Below are 17843 nucleotides of genomic sequence, written 5' to 3'. Positions count from 1 at the left end.
CTGATACAAAACATCATTTGGGTAATTTATACTTATTTTAAACTCCAATAGCTGAAGAGAAAAGACTTTAGCACAAAGAAGGCAGAAACCATGGATCATAACTTTTAACTGTCAATCTATTGATAAGGAATCCATACTAGAGAATTTATTCTCATTGAACTTGAGTGCACAAAATATTCAGATAAATCAAATGATGACGTGTTGCAGAAGAAATGAATGATATCAGAGTCAGAGAAGAAATGTCATTTTAAAATGGATTATTTTCCCACGTGGTATTTTCTTACCCTAATCCGCTTCGTATATTTTCAGAGAGCATTATCCAACTATGATTTCAATTAAAAAAATATCCAGAAAGGAATTACATCCTTTGGTTACTTTATGGAATTGATTCAGTAAATTCCAGTCGTCCAGAGTCTATCAATTCAGTGGTTTTAGCCTTTCCTTCTTTACTATGAATACATTAGAAAGGAAAAAGAAATAAGAGTATTTAATAAAAATATCTCACACCTTAGTATCAAGAAGACATTAATCTTTAAAAGGAAAAGGGAGGTATAAGGAACTGAATTTTAATGCATGAAATAAAAGGAAAGAATGGCATCCATCTCATCTAATAAGGAATTTATTGCAAAAAAAACAGAAGGAATTTTTTCTTTTTGTCAGCCAAACTTTCATACCTTATAATTCACAAATATACCCTTAGTACAGACATTAGCATTATGAAACTCCTGAACTTCCATATGAAATAAAAGCATAAACCCTCTCTTCTTTTCATCTATCCCACTTTTCAGTTCCATCAAACTTTTTAAACAAGCTACCCCCCTCCCCCATTATTCCTGTACTTCACACTAATTTCCTCTAATTACCTATTGTTTGCCATAGTGATATTTATATAAAATAAAATATTTTAGAAATAAAAACAAGAAAGTACATATAGAAAAATGTAATTATTTATATAGAAATAAAAAGAAATAAAAAACTGCAAGCTGCAGTGTCTTGAAAATGATTTAAAATTTTTGATAAAAACGAAGATGGTGCAATTTTATGACAACAAGCAAACATGTTCTCTAGAGTGATAGAGGGAATACCCATCTTTTCAATAAAGAAATCCTCTTCTATGAACTATAATTAAGCATATTGACCAGTCTATCTTGTAAACTCAGAAATGCAAGAATCCTATAGCTATTCATAGTGTAAAAATGGAACAATTAACCAATTACTAGGCTACTATGTAGGGTTGTCTCATATGCATTGCTCCACCATTGGCTCCATCAAAAAAGCAAAATTTCAGTAAAATCATTTAGAGCAAGACCATAATTACTCCAAGAACTTTGTTAATTTGATTTTATGATTAAATTTTCAGAAAAAGATTTATGAAGAATGCAAAGGATTTTGTAGTGAACCATAAAGTACTTAAAATCTTTCACCCACCTTTCCCAAACAATTAATCACAGAAAACCAATAAATGAAGTTTATATGACTTAATAAGCACCTGCTCACAAAATAACAACAGTGGCCTATTTAGAAGACTCACGTGAGTGAAAATTAATTAAAGAAAAGCTATAGTCTGTTTAATAAAATTAACTAAAAAAAAGTTGGAGAGCTAGCTAAGTATCAAGTTTAATTAAGTCAATTCAAGAAGAGTCTTGATATGTTAACACTGCAAACAGTATATACATACACTTCACACTCTAATAAATTAATATTATTTTTATTTTTATTTAATTTTTTAATTTAAAATATTATTATAAGCAGTGTTAGATTATGTATTTCACTGTTCATGGTGTTAAAGAAACTTTTTTTCATTTAATAAAGTGGCCGTTGTATATCTCAGCACACGGTTATCACCAAATCTGTCTTATGTGTTGGTCATGTCCTTGCACACACAGAGAGATTAGAAATGGGGAGGTGGAGCAGGGAATGTGGGAAAACAAGCTAAAATAATGTAAACAGAACACACAGTTTTGGTGCATGAATAATCACATGCATGTTCGGATGCAGGTGAGTATGTACACAAAACAAGTTCTCAAGGACTATGTAAATAAATAAAGGTAAATGAAAAACCAATACTAAAGACAAAATGCATAAACCTCAACAAAAATCAAATTCTGATTTACTTCAGATCTTCAAGTTTAACCTCATACTGTTCTGCAGTAGAGAGAATTTTGACACCAACCACGCCCCTTTGCCATTCTGAATTCCCCACTAACACAAGCCGCTCTGCATTTACTCTGGCTGCTCGTTTAAAAACCCTAGGAGAGAATAAACATTATGATTTATATATCATATCAGAAGACCTACCAAAGAAATTCAAGTATGCTTTAAGAAAAGGAACTAAAATGAAGAAAAAAAAGTATACCATTTTAGTGGTTTGCTTTCCAAAACCAACTCAACACTATGCCCTTTTTCTCGGAGAATGTTAGCAACCATAGCAGCACATCCTTGAAGATCTTCATCCAATGCGCACACAATGTTATCTATGTGCAAGTTAAGCTCTGGTAACAGACCCTTCTCTTTGAGCAACTGTTACAATAAAACAGACTTCAAGCACAATTGACAAAGTTGGAGAAACACTAGTCTAAGCAAAAATGCTGTGGAGCATAATTATCATAATAGACATTTACAAAATAGACATTCCCTTCTATATGAGCAACTGTTACAAAAAAAGAAAGGCATCAAGCACAATTGACAAAGGAGAAGAAACACGAGTAAGCAAAAGTGCACTGCTGCATAATTATCATAATAGAGATTTACAAAAAACAGACCCTTCTCTTTGAGCAACTGTTACAAAAAAACAGACATAAACAATGGACTGAATACACACGGATATAAGGATGATTTTATATATATAGATTCATTACATTTATTATGTATGAATAGAAGATATTTTGTTTGACTACGGTGAACCACTCTTGTGGTTGGTCTACAGTGCACCATATTTATTCACAGTAGGATTGATCTAGTCTTCACCATGATATCATACATCTACCACAGTAGTTTCCCATCTCTAATTTCAATTCCTCTGTCAAGTATCGTTCCCCTGGACCTCCCATTGAAACCCTAACCTCAAAATCTGACATCAAAAGCGACCTTCCCTCATATGGAACCTTTGTAAAGAATTCTTGAAATGTTGTGTTGATTGCTGATTTTTTGTTTATGGACATGCTTTGATGTACGGTAATGGAATTGCACTACAATCTTCAAGATAGATGATTGGCAGCGATGCAGTGAGATCGTTAGTGGCTTCACGTGATTGGGTGTTGTCGAGAATGTTGTTGACTCCAACTAGTCCCTTCTCTTCTCTTTCTTCATCTACTGTTATAAGAAACAGATTTCAATTTTGAAAAAAAATTGTGTAGTTTTGGTGCATATTTTGTGAAGTCTGTGTTTTCGTCCTGAGTTGTACAGGTTTGAATTGCTAAATCAGAATTTATTAATGAAGTGCGACCACCTGTGCAGGTGGCACTTTCAGTGAGGAAGTTTCTCCTAAAAGAATTTGCTTGAATAGGTCTTGGGTTCCCTCCAGAAAGTCAAACTCAATGATGGGGACTCAATTTTGTTATACTAAGAGACTTATAACTTTAGTAAAGGCAACGAAGAACAATGGCCATGTGGCAGCCATTTCTCAAGCTCCTTCTCTAGAATCAAACCCTAATTCTAAGTCACTTGTCAGCACCATGGTAAATCCCTAATTTATTTATTTCTTATTGATTCCCCAATAATTTCTCTATAATATTACCTGTTAATTTGCTAGTTTCAGTATTATCAATATCGGATAACGGAAAATATTGGGTTATGGCAGAAGCATTGTAGTCAAAAGAATTCAATATATACATATAGATAATTTAAAAAAAATACAAAAATATAATTGTAATACAAAAATAATGAAAGAGTCAATCATAACTAATAATATTATGTCTAGAAATTCAAATAACAAAAACATCAAATCAAAAACACCACAAATTTCAAGTTCAAAAATTTAAAATAACAAAAAAACATAAAATAAATGTCTTAAACTTCTAATTATTCGATTCTTCTTCAATCTCAACATAATTGTCTTCAATATTATCCAATGGGACATATCCCTCCTCCTCTTCCCCTTTAGAGATTAAGTAATTTTTCAAACTCAAAATCATAGCTATCATGTAATTCATTCTCAGCCCCAATTTGAATATTCTCTTTGCCCATCCTTGTTGGGGTTGAAGTTGCAACTGGACCTTTCTTATAAGCATGGGAAGATCCAATGACAATACCACCACTTGATGGTTGCTTTCTTTTACCGGTTGCTTGTTTCCTTGTATAAGTTATTAGTTCTTCAACACCTGAAGTTTGTCAAAGTTAAGTAATTTTGACAACTTAAAATCAAAGTTATCATGCAATTCATTCTCAACCCCAATATGAATATTCTCTTTGCCCATCCTTGTTAGGGTTGAAGTGGCACCTGGACCTTTCTTAGAAGCATGGGAAGATCCAATGACAATACCACCACTTGATGGTTGCTTTCTTTTACTAGTTGTTTGTCTCCTTGTATAAGTTATTGGTTATCCAACACCTGAAGCTTCATAAACAATTTTCCAATTAAGATTGGGATCATCATAAAAAACCAACTCATTTCCCTCCCCTTCATCATCATTATCATCATCTACTTGTCCCACTAACCACTCCTTGCATTCATCAATGTCAATCAGTACAATAGGGTCTATTTCATCCCTAATATTGTATCTTTGAGCAAGTAGTTGGTTATACTTTATCTAAACCAAACCATGCAACCTTTTGTGGTCATGCATGTTCCTTTTTTTTAATGAATTTGCATTATGAGTAAGTAAAATGTAAATTAATTTCTTTCTACATTCTACAAAAAAGATAATAATTGAATGAGTCATGTCATGAACAATAGTTATTACTTGCTCAAATATACTCCAATTGTGCTCACACCCCGACGAACTACATGTCAAACTTAAAATCTTAATTGCTAGTTTTGCAAGTTGGGAGTTGTGTGCTCATAATTCTTCCACCATTGAGCTATAAAAGTAACTTAGAATGTAACTATTATATGATATAATTTATATCTTAAAGCAATTTAGAAAGCGTTTAAGGAGGTAACTCAGTTAAAATATTTTTTGCACATCTTTACGTGGCACCAACCTCTTGATGTAAGCATACAATCCATTTGTAACTTCTAAATCATATTCCATTTATGGGTAGGAATAATAGAACTCTAGGTTCAAAAATGAAGTTGGCATGTCCATCTATTATCATTGATTGTAAATACATCCTTGTATTTACTTTCATTGTTACTAAATGACTTCATTATTGTTTCCTTGGCTTTCTCCATGGCTTCATATATATAGCCCAAAGCTACTTTTCTTTCCCCATCCACCAGACGAAGTACATGAACAAAAGGAGTCAAGACTTTGAGAGTAAATACAACATGATTCCAAAATGAAGGCATAAGAACAATTTTTGTAGCTTCCCTCCCTTTAGCTTCCTTAGACAACTTGTCCTTACTTCATTCATCTGAAGTGAACATCTTTCTCAAATTCCCCTTCTCTTGACAATTTTGAATGGTTGTAAGTTAGTCGTGTATTAGGCAAAGCTTCCTTGTATAACATTTCTTATTAAAAGGAATTCTCTCGGTGATGAAAGTCATTTAGTTAAATTTGATATAGTATCAGAGTTTTAATTGAAAACCCTAAGTCTCTTGTTATGCTATAGGAGCTTTTGCATCTTGTTTGCACTTCCTAATCCAAATTTTTATTGGGTTCTTCATGTTCAAATTCTTGAAATCTTCTTTGGTGAGAATATGTTCTTGGTTAATCATGTCTAGATAAAATTGTATTGTTCGATTCAATGGGAAAAATTATTTTAGTTGGGAATTTCAATTCAAAATATTTGTGAAAGGGAAGGAATTGTGGGTCATGTTGATAGGACTAGTCCAACTTCCAAAGCCAACCAAGAACTTCGAACATGGGATGCTGAAGATGCATGTATCATACCTTGTATTAGGTTCAATTGAACCACATATGGTGGGCAATCTAGGGTCATTCTCTACAGCAACAGAAATATGGAAATATTTGAAACTGATATATAATTAGAACAACAGTGCACGTCATTTCCATTTGGAATTGGAGATCAGAAACTTCATCCAAGGAAATTTGTCATTGAGCACTACTATCCTGTTTCCTGATTTGTGGGGTGAATATTCTGCTTTTAACAATGCAAAATTACCCAAGGGGGCACTGTCAAACAGTTCAAGAGGAGAACAAACGTGATCAGTTCCTGATGAAACTAAGACCAGAATTTGAGACCTGCATAGGATGGATTTTAAATCAAAATCCAATCCCTTCTATGGATATTTGTGTTGATATGTTGCAGTGAGACAGAATAGTATTGCTCTCAAAGCTATTGAAACAAAAGACGAGCTTTCTAACACTATTTGTATAGATAAGCAGCAACATTATTGAATTGAATAGTTTTTCACATTTTGCCTCACTGTATATACTGCCTAGTCCTAAACTTTAAGAGACGTAATAGATTAAGGCAGATAGAATTTATGAAAATACACAGAATGGTTTAATATAGAAACATTGTGGCTTTGAATATCTCTTGCTACTGAAGCTATAGACTTACTTCCACTATAACTGCATCACCAAATCCAAAACCACAAGCAGCAATGTCATCAGCACCAAAAGTTGAGAATAAATGATCATATCGGCCACCACCACAAATTGCTCGCAGCTTTCCTTCTCGGTCAAAACCCTACTGAAGAAATTTAATCACTTGAAAGAAAGCAATACAACACCAAATATATACAATAGCAACATATTAAAACAAGTGGAAAGAATCATAAAGAATGTAACTTGGTCACACTAAAATATTGCCAGTAAGACTCCGATATATTCTTTCTCTGTAAGCATTAGTAACATGATAGTTTAGTTGCCTATAAAGTATATACTCTTTCTTTTTCCCTTTTAATATAAAAGGATTTATCAAGAGCAAAACATATATAGTGGAAAGATAGGAAATGTATGCATTTAATCCTCTTGTAGATCAAGGAATAATTCTATAACCTAGGATCTTACATGTCACAGAATTTGAATGTATCAAGCTCGGCCTCCATGTAACATAAGTATGTACAAACTTCACAATGTCTTATGAAGGACTACAAACTATTATTTTAAAATCATCAAACAAATGAAAAATTGCTAAATCAAGATTATGGTTTTCATTGAGCACTTTTATTAAATGTTTTGTATGCCTACATGTCTTGGTATCTATCTTACATTTTCTTTACCTAGATCTTCCTTTTAATAATTTTTATGCTAATCTAGTTATTAAATGAGTAGGTTTATTGATTTAATCCTTTAGAACTTGTATTAGATTGTGTTGTTTCATTGCAGAAAAAGAATAATGAGAAACGGGAAGAGAGCCTTTGAAGAATGCACCTAATTTATTTTAAAATGAGTAGGTTTATAGTTTTAATCATTTGGAATTGTATTAGATTGTGAAGTTTCATTGCAGAGAAAGAAGAAATGAGAAACTGGAAGAGCCATTGAAGATTTGTAAGATTGCACCAAATCCATTTTGAAGGCTCATTGAAGCTAAATCCTTCGTTATTGGGGTTTGACATAGCTGGGACTCTTCCTCATGTATCTACTGTAAGAACTAATCTATGTTTATCATTCGTTATTTGTCTCCTTCTACGTGCTTAGTACTTGTATTGGGTTTATGTTCTTTAAAAGATTTATAGTTTGAATGTAGTTGGAAAATGATTTTGAACCTTGACTCGGTAAAGAGGACCTCATGGGTTTTGTATCTAAGAATAGAGCAAAGCTCATTAGTCATCTTTTAAAACCCCTTGTTCTTAAAGCAAGTTGCCCAGTTACGCTACTCAAGGGATTGATAGTTCAACAAAGGAACTTAGACTCTCTCACTAAGGGATTAGGTTTTGAACTATCTTTTGTGTCGACATTAATAAATAAACTTTAAACTTAATTAGAACTGGTTTACTAGATGCATGAAAAAAGAGTTTGGGAAATTAAACCACATCTTACAATCCTCGAGTAATCTGGGTTTTGCTACCCTCCACATGTTTGATAAAATTCGTCTACAGCTTAATTATACATTTTGTTTTAATTTTTTGTTTATTTAAACTCTTGTTTCTTATAATATTACAAATCAATTGAAATCATATTTCAACATACTGAATTTTGTAATATGTCAACTATTGTATTGGTCCCTATGGCAAGGATCTCTTACTCATCGAATACTTGCACCAATTGCTATGCTTGCGATTAATAAAACAGACTTCAACCTTTATTTGTCAAAGTCAATTATCACAAATTTTGTTACACAAGCCATTAATCTTAAATTATTTTTCAGTGACATTAAGCATGAAGTGTTTAAATTTGAAAACACAAGCCCCAAGAAAAACTTCTCAATATTTGAACGAACCTTTTACACACTTGTCATAGAATAAGTCCAACTAGAGAAGTACAGAATTATGCAACACATGTAATCCACAAACAAGATTTTAGTCAAAAACGGTCCTAACTCATTATTTAAATTGATGTAAACTATAACATCTATTTGGTATCATCCATGAAATTCTAACCTCAAATACAATACCAGTGTAGTAAGCAAGACCTCGAACAACTGACGCATCAAATTGAAGCCATTTCGAGAAACCAGTTTTTTCAGCAAGAGAGAATAGCTGTTTCAGATCAGCAAGTGCTTCCCCACTGCTCCCAAGTCTCTCTGAATACAACCAAATTTATATTTTTTGTAAGTTCTATGACTTGATTTTGCAAACTAATTGATAGTACACGCAATTTGTGGTGCCATTGACAGCCTTCAAGTACTTAGAAGTAAATAACACAACAAAAACGGGAACATTATATTTCTCTCATTATTTACAAGAAAAAGAAACAAAGCAAAGAAGTTGACCAAGAAAAATAATGAACTTTTCATCATTTACAGGCCATAACATAAGGAAATGATACATCTGGCACAATGCTACAACAGACTTCAAAAATGAGAGAGAATAAAGAAATATATTATTAATTTCGATCATACTAATTACATTATCAACTCCTATTTTGTAACAATCACATTCTCTTAAAAGTTAAAATTAAATCTGCTGGAACAAAAGTGAAGATTCTAAGGATATTTTATTCAAATTACTAAGGTAATATTAGGATATTTTTATCCTAATAATCCCTTATTTACAACAAACAGGCTATTTTATAGTGTTTTTCTAGTATTCCCTACAAGATATAAGATTTCAGAAAATTGTAGAGGGTTAACCTTCTAACTCTGCCAATGACTTCACAGAAAGTACTTGCAACAGCTTCTGGACAGCCTCTTGTGATAGACCAACAGCTTTCAACTCTTTCTTTATCTCGTCAACTGGAATTTTCTCAATCTGTACCAAATTAACAATTCTTTTATTAAAAAAAAATCTTTGATATTATGATCACATCTTTATCAACAGTAGACAAAGACAAGAATATGAAATTTCAATTATTACATAGACATGAACTAAAAATGGGGTAAAACCATATTGATCCAAAAGAAAAATAAAGGGGGATACCCACACAATATGACATTTTACAACAAATAAAACTCACGATCTATTAGTCCACACATACAGGTTTCTTTTTGTGACAATAAAGGTTTGTAATATTGCTTATTCATTTGCTTTGTTGGCCCCTAGGAGAATGTTATTGAATATAAAGACATATTACAGACATCCACTAAAGATAATTTCTTGAGAATCTTACCTTAAACTAATAGGATAGATACATAGGGAAATAAAATGACCATGATTGGTTGGTTAATAGAGCTCCTGAAAAAATATTTCATTGTGTCATTGTTCAATAATGATAAAAAAGTCACCTGCACAAGGGTCAACCAATAGGGGATTCAAAAGGTTTGTCTGGTAGGCTGCCTGTGGTGCAATTTTTAGGGGCCAAAAAACCTAAGTTATGGATATTTCTCCAAATTCCTTGGCAAATTTCTATTTTATTTTATCAAAGTTTTTATGATTATATTGTTCTTCTCAATATAATGTCCGTATAAGCTTGATCACCTTTTACTTGATTAATTGAGATTTTAATTGAGCTTGATCACCTTTTGAACCTAGAATTCTGGACCCAATAGAAATTAATAGTAGGAATAGGCTAATTTTAATTAGGCATCTTTCAACTCTTAATCTATGCTGACAAATTGATCGTAATTCTCAAGTGATCGATTATAATCAATTGCTTTAGGTTCATTTGCTTAAGAGATTAAGATTTGAAGTTGATGATATAGTTGGAATTTACTAACAATAAGTAATTATAGTGATTTGCATGAGGGGTAGTTTAGAGAAACTCAACCCTGACATCTCTGTTGGATTGATTGCTTACTATTAGGCTCATAGTTAGTCAGGACGCAACACTTTCTACTTAAGAGTGGAACAACCCAAGCGTCTCGATTTGATTTGACCCACCTAGCCTCCGCCACGAGACAATTGATGTCACCTGTAACAATCTCCCCCTCAACAATTGTCTCACTGGGAGTCGAACTCTTCAATTGTGACTCGGTTCACCTAGCCTACGCCATAGGACAATTGTGCAACTTGTAACAATCTCCCCTAAACAATTGTCCCACTGGAAATCTAACTCGTGACCTTGTCATATCTACTAATTGTTGAATTGAACGCTTATTAATAGGCAAAAGTTATAGTTGATAATCAGGCCACAACTCTTTCTACTTAAGAGTGCAACAACACAAGCGCCACATTTCAATTGTGACTTGATCCACCTAACCTTTGTCATGGAACAATTGATTCCACCTACAACAATCTTAATATCTATAAAATCCCTTCGTTGTTCTTGCCAACCATTTAACTACTTGTCCAAAGTTTGATTTCTTTTGCTTTACTATTTTTTTCTACTTTGCAACAAAATACATGCATTTACAATTACAACCTTAAACTAATTTAATAAACAAACATGTTTTTACTTGAGTATTACAATAATCCTTTGGGATTCAAAACTTGGACTTGAAAAATCCATCTTACTACATGTGGCCTATATCCATTTTCCAAAAAGATCAATTACCAAGTCTATGGTCTAAAGCGCCAAAATCAAGTATCTGTGGTCCCAAGGAAGGAGAGTAAGAGATGCAAGCAGTACATTTACCATAGTGAGCCACCACAGCAATAGCACAAAAGGTCTAGCAACTCACATACCAGCATACAAGGTTGTAATATGTAGTCATAGTCATAAGGGGTTGATCAGTCATTGAAGTAGAAGTCATAGTAGGATCAACAAAGAACGCTTGAGACACATTGGTCAAGAAAGGTGATTAAACATGTACCTTCCATCATCAATCAATAGTATGTCGAGCAGAATGATAGCGATCACACTTGTGGCAACTTTTGGAACTTAAGAACCCTGTGCATGACCACCTAGAAGTGCTACTTTGGGAAGAAAGGGTTGATGTATCCCTGATAGTAGAGGTAGGGGTCTTGATGGTGTGCTTCAGAGGAATTAGAAGATGCATGAAAGAGGTAAATGTCATCACTGGGGCCATAAGGGATCCAAGGATCTTATCTAATGTAGCACCACACTGACAGCAAGCCATAAACAGCCAGTGCAATAAAGGTGTTGTTCTCTTGCTCCTTCTTAGCCTGAGTTGGATTTGAAGCAACAAGAGGGAGTAGTTCATTATAATCATAAGGGCCACATGAACTCATCCCAAAGACGTAGACATAGGGTCGTCAAATTGTTAGACAGAAAGAAGATTCATCAAATCCTAACACCATACTGTCGTCGAGTGTTATCGGAGTAAAGAGCACATGCCTAAGTAAAATGCAAGATCATATCCAAAGACATCACTAGTTTTTCAATTTAAATAATTAATTGGCGAATATTTTCACCAACTCATTGGTAGGTCCTCAAATTAATTATATATGTGAGAATCCAAGAAATTTTAACTATAATAATATTGTAAATTAGGCATATCATATTCTTGTATTACTTAACTAGGGTTAGTTACATATTCATGTAGTTTTTTGTAATTATTCTTGTACACCTAACATGAGTATTTCCTTCCTTGTGTAGTTCACACAGACTTAATCACTTCCTTTTAACAAATATAGTAAAAGCATATTCTGTACTAGGACTGAATTTCGCATATAATTTTAGCATTATGTTGGGTGATGTGAAATATCATTTATCCAATAAACATGAACTAGCTATAGTACATGGAAATTTAATGGCATTTGATCTTAGCTTCAGCCTTTTGGTTCAACTTCTACATGTTTTTTGTCATTAACAATCCACAGGAACAAATAGAAGTTATCATGATCCCTTATCATATATTTTTTTTCATGGACAAATAAGGATCAAGAATGCTACAGCAGCATCAACAATTAGAAAAATAAACTGAAAGAGCAACATTACGTATCACTCACTTTATCAATAATGACGCAGACCTTGCCAAATAAATATTCTGGCACTGAATAACAATTTAGTACTTCCTGTAGAACCTGTACAGTAAGGAGATATCCAACAGAGTAAAAGACTGTCATAAACCAAAGCAATAAAAAGAACCATACGAATTAAGTTAAATGTTAGAACTAAAGCTGTATGCAGACTCCGTTTATCTACAAAGTTGAAACAAACTACATGCATTAACCCAGTGACAATGCACTTGACAAAATATTATTAATTAATTGTCACAATAAATGAAGATAAAACAATCATGCAAAACAGGCATGTGACCAAAAAGTGTCAAAACAAACACGGCAAGGAAGGACTTAGTTTGTATTGTGCAAAAATATAGGATATATATCTAACATACTCCTAGGTACTACTAAACCAAACAAAGTCTATTTTTTAACCAAGATTTAACAACACACTATGTTAGGGAAGACCCCAACCCTATGTTCTTGCCCATAGCAACATCCCTTAAACCAACATTTCAATGACTTTTCAACCACAAATGTAGAGCATATAGCTAAAAGAATTTGATAAATTCAATCTATCATACATCTTGACCAGTTAAATCTTTAAATTCACAAGTCGCATGTTCAGGTAATAGAACTAAATATAAACCCCGAAGAAGGGAGATGTGCAATACAATGAGGGAGATATGTTGTGCGTTTACATGAGTATTATTTATAATCATGTATTAGAGCATAGCAAAATCCCTCATAAATACATAAGAATAAATCAAATCACTAAAATTGTGATAATTAATTGCATCCCTGATTTCTAGTAAAAGCAATTTAAATATTCACCATGTGTTAAATAGGCTATCTGACACATACAATGAAAATGAAATCTCCACCTTTCGACTGGAAACCTTAAATCCAACATCTGATTCTGTGATTCCTATTCGCTTAAACAAAGTGACAACAGAAGATATAAGCTCTGCTTCAGCCTACAACATCAAAAGAAGCATGGTAAAAAAATACATATAATAGATTATAGTCCAATGCATTCAACAATATTAAAAGTACCATCATTCAAAATTTTAAAATGAGGTACATAATGCAAAACAACCATAAAAACTCAACCAAAAGCATGTCAAAAACAAAATATAAAACAAAAAAACAACACATCTCATGACTTAATAACAAAGAACGTTCAGAAATTTTCATTACTTTCTGACTAGACTACAAATAGAAGGCACAGGTTTCTGTATTGTTACAAGAGAAGGGAAAATGAATAAAAGAAAGCAATCACTACTAAAAGGATATCTTACCATAACAAGCTAAATGCTACACAAACATAATTATAATGGCACAACTACTAACTGATGACACCTTAGTGCCTAGCTTTCTGAATCAATCATGAAACATTTGACCAGAAAGAGGACAATCCATAACTTCAAAAAGTGCGTATATCAGGCAGCACATACCATAACCCCAGGAACACCAATAATATCCATGTTCCACTGGTAGTGCTCACGACGACGGCCCCTTGTCATTCTCTCATACCGCCAACATTGTCCAACAGTGAACCACTTAATTGGTAATGACACCGACTTCCTAGAAGTTATAGAACAAACATGAAAAAGAGAAGTTGGCATTCATATACAAGATATTAAAGTTAAGTATATTAAAGCTTAACTTTTCTGGCATAGATTAATATCAAAACTGCAAATATAGGAAAACCCTAAAATATGAGCATAAGAATTAACCTTACCCTTTCTGTATCACCAGCCTTGCCAAAGAAGGAGTAAGTTCAGGCCTTAATGCAACACGGCGATTTCCCCGATCTTCAAAACAATAAAGCTGCAAATTCAAAAGTATATATTTTAGTATTTAGTAAAAATTCCTTAATGTATTTGCATTATCTGCTCTCTTAATAAACTTTTTTATTAAAAGATATTTGATTAAAATGCTAATATTTTAAGCACACCACGGGCATGCTGTTTGTGTGACACAAAAACTATATCACACACTCAATCATGCATACATGTCTAGCTCGAAATAACCTAATTATAGTTGTGCTACTAGGAAAATTAAAAGCATAGCCTCTAAATACCTTAAAGCCACACCATGGCTCTATTCTAGCAATTCCTAATGAAGTCAATGAATAGAATGACGCCAATAAGACTCGCTGCACGCAGCATATTGTCTGATTTTCAATGTATTAATTGTCTATGTGTAGTGTGCAGAATAATAGAGAAGTAGCCTCAACTGCCGAAACAGGGAAACACCAAGATCATTTTTAAAAAATTATAACTTATTTGCATTGGCATTTAGAATCTAAGACCCATTTATCGGATGTTAAAAAATGAAACTTAAAGTAGCTTCCGCTTGTATGTAGATCATGAAGCTGCGTTTAACTTGGCCAGACACAAAACAACATGCACTTAATCAAACATAAATGACTTTCTTCTCAATATGATTTATGAAACAGTAAATAATCAGTTAGCTCAATGCTGATAATAAGTATTTGGAGTTTTAATGCTTATCTACAGGACTATACTACAACTAAAACAACAAGATAAGGAAGGAGGAAGCATGTCTATCAGAGACTCGTGACAATAAACATAGAATGACAGATTAACACCTAAGACATTATCCATCATATAAAATATTAAACCAAGTAACTCATCAAAATCATCACCGGAGCGCTAAACAAAGAAAAACACAGAGTTTATCATTGTCCCAAGCATAATGCAACTATGAAGTGCAGAAAACTTTAAGATAAAGTAATTCAGACCAGTTGAAAGAAGGCACAAATTACATAACTAGAGTTCAAACTAGCAATACTGAACAAACAAATGGAGCACGAGTATAATTCAAAGTCCACTGACATCACCTTTACGAAAACACTAATTGATTGATGTCACAGTCAAACTAAAAACTAGGGAATTAGTAGTTTCAGAGCCTTCTTTATCTGTTGAGATGTTAATAGTAAGATGTCATAGTGAATATGAACAAAAACGATAAAGCGAAAGAGATACCTGGTCCTTAATCTCTTCTCCTGCTTTCCTAGTGAACAAAGCCTCCGACTCAAGCACCGGATAATCAACCTCTTCGAATCCGTACAACCAGGAAACCTGATCCTCACATTGAAAGACCAAATTGTCAAAAGAAAAAACAACAATCGAGCTGAAACAGGCACAAGAACAAAACGGCAATGAGTAATTCGTATCCAAAACCACACACACCTCTTTGAAATGGTTGAAGAGCCAGTTGCGCAAGCGCATGTCTTCGGGCGGGAAGTCGCGCGTCCCCTTGGGAGGATTCACGTCGATTTTCTGAACATCGCCGCCGACGGAGGGACCAGGAGTTAACGCGCCAGACCTGCCGCCGGTCGTAGAATTGGTTTCCGCCGGTCGCGAAAGCGAACAGCGGATTCTAATGCTGGAGAAGGGTGCATTGAACGGGAAAGGTGAAGAAGAGAGTTGGAAGGTGAGTGAACGGAAAATAGGGTTGACGTAGGAATTGAAGCGTGGTTGCAGGGAGAGGAACGAACACGAGAATGACGTTGCAGGCATGGCAGTGAAGCTTAGCTTTTCTTTTCTTTTGTTTTGTGTCAGGTGTTCCTCACTGTGTATTGTGTGGAGCTTAGTTTGATGGATGGAAATGCAAGATAGATGGACAGGAACAGGTAGAATGTTGTTAATTACTTCCTACACTCCCATATTTTCTCCATGCATCTCCATAATTCTTTTAATTCCAAAAATACCCTTCTATAAATAGTTTTAGGTCATGGGGTTTCCTTGTTATACATGAATGAGTTTAGTGGTAAAGCTTGTAGAGTTTGTTGCTTTGGTGGCAGTGATAGGTGGTGATTTTCATCTCTAGTTAGTTTATTGGTTTCTTTTTTTAATTTTGGATTATGTAATTTTTCTGGACTACATAATCCAAAATATAGTAAGATTGATTTTATGTATTATGGATTGTCTAAAACATAATGTATTTCCATATGAGATATTTTGGATTGTCCAATACATAATGTATTTATGGATCTAGAAACATGTTTGAGATTGGACTCTCTACCAACTTTATATTATGGATTAGCCAAAACGTATTTATGCATTAAAAAATACATTTGAGATTGGTCAATCAAAAATATAAAGTTGTATTGAATATTGGTCAATCCCTAATGTATTTTGGGATTCATAAATACCTCTCATATTGAAATGAATTGAATTGCAATTACACTTATTTTTATGATTTTCACTTGGATTAAGATTGTGATTAGCAAGATAAGGTGATAACTCGATGAAGATTGTCACTGGACACAAACTTTACCAAGTGATTAAGTAAGTGTTTCGGGTCATCTTCTTGTAAAGTTGGGTTATATCACATATTAACCAATCCATAATATAAAGTTAGTAAATGATCCAATTCATAATGTTATTTTAAATTCATAACTTGAGTTAGAGTTGTGGCTAATAACTTTGCTTGAGTTCATAATTTCCTTCTTTTGCTTTCCTGTTTCAATCCTTTATCAATTTTCACCTCTCCGCTTCTACTTTTTTCAAACCTATGAATTCAAATTAAAAACCTAAGCTTGTTGTCATCCTCATGATAACCCTAGATGCGTTAGTCTCTTTGTTATAGTTCTCACTTTTTGATTGTGTATCTTTTTCACGTTCCTATCTTCATTCTCTAATTGCACATATTCCATCTATTTTCCCATGTTTTCATCATCTTCATCTTGTCCATCCTTTTATTTGTCTTAATCATCAATTAGGTCTTCTACTTCATTGGATTCTCCCTCTTCAATTCTTTCTCCATCATGTCCAATAATATTATCATCTCTTTCATATTCGTTTCTTTTGTATCTTCCATCAATTTGAACAGTTTACCATTCAACCATGGTTGCAACCTTTTTCTTTTAAGCTTTTGAGATTCATAACCAACCTTTAGATTTTCAAATATTTTTCAAAGGTTTCCTCGTATGACTTTTTATCATTTTAGTACTATTTGAATTGGTAAAACAACTATATGTGAACAAAAATCAAAAGTGATATTCCAGGATCAGATGTGGAGGTCTTTGTTAAAGGGGTGCTAAAGGGGTGAAGAAGACGAAGGGTGTATGGATTTAGGATTACTTATTATTTTTACTAAAGACAAAATGATTTTTTAGTAGACTTTTGGAAGTTCAAGAAGAAATTATAGGAATGTAAAAAGAAATTGCCTAGAATGTAATATTAATGGGCCTTTCATTTTAGGCCTCAAACAAACAACTAGCCTAAATTCAAATTATCTATGGGCAACAAAGGGGAAAAACAATACAAGTCTCCGTGTAACTTTAGTTATAATATTTCTATCAAATTTATATTTTTATTATTATTTTATGTATATATGTGTTGATATTAATAAG

The 17843-nt window shown here is 33.3% G+C and overlaps 1 protein-coding gene across 2 annotated transcripts; it reads right to left on the bottom strand.

Moving 5' to 3' along the window:
- Nucleotides 1–1918: 1918 nt before the first annotated feature.
- Nucleotides 1919–16178, bottom strand: LOC137814470 (histidine--tRNA ligase, chloroplastic/mitochondrial). Of its 2 annotated transcripts, XM_068617239.1 has the most exons (11): nucleotides 15676–16178; nucleotides 15469–15564; nucleotides 14199–14287; nucleotides 13912–14041; nucleotides 13339–13431; nucleotides 12461–12535; nucleotides 9304–9421; nucleotides 8612–8754; nucleotides 6628–6756; nucleotides 2357–2520; nucleotides 1919–2249 (listed from the first exon to the last, which is right to left on the bottom strand). In XM_068617239.1, the coding sequence occupies exons 1-11, from the start codon at nucleotides 16003–16005 to the stop codon at nucleotides 2111–2113; spliced, it is 1506 nt and encodes a 501-aa protein (XP_068473340.1). In that variant the 5' UTR covers nucleotides 16006–16178; the 3' UTR covers nucleotides 1919–2110. The 2 variants fall into 2 exon arrangements, with proteins under 2 accessions (XP_068473340.1, XP_068473341.1); XM_068617240.1 differs by lacking the exons at nucleotides 1919–2249; nucleotides 2357–2520 and adding an exon at nucleotides 2590–2778.
- Nucleotides 16179–17843: the final 1665 nt, after the last annotated feature.

This window comes from Phaseolus vulgaris, chromosome 1 (genome assembly GCF_000499845.2).
Source record: "Phaseolus vulgaris cultivar G19833 chromosome 1, P. vulgaris v2.0, whole genome shotgun sequence".
Taxonomy (NCBI): Eukaryota; Viridiplantae; Streptophyta; class Magnoliopsida; order Fabales; family Fabaceae; genus Phaseolus; species Phaseolus vulgaris.
The sequence above is the reverse complement of the archived record's forward strand: the minus strand, read 5'-3'. Positions and strand labels throughout refer to the sequence as shown.

Bases quoted from the DNA above. Each gene is read 5' to 3' on its own strand.
- LOC137814470 (XM_068617239.1), bottom strand. From the start codon at position 16,005: ATGCCTGCAACGTCATTCTCGTGTTCGTTCCTCTCCCTGCAACCACGC. The intron at 14,042-14,198 runs GTAAGGTTAATT...TATAACTTCTAG, and splicing joins AGGCTGGTGATACAGAAAGG to GAAGTCGGTGTCATTACCAA. The intron at 2,521-6,627 runs GTAAGTCTATAG...TTATTGTAACAG, and splicing joins GTGATGCAGTTATAGTGGAA to TTGCTCAAAGAGAAGGGTCT.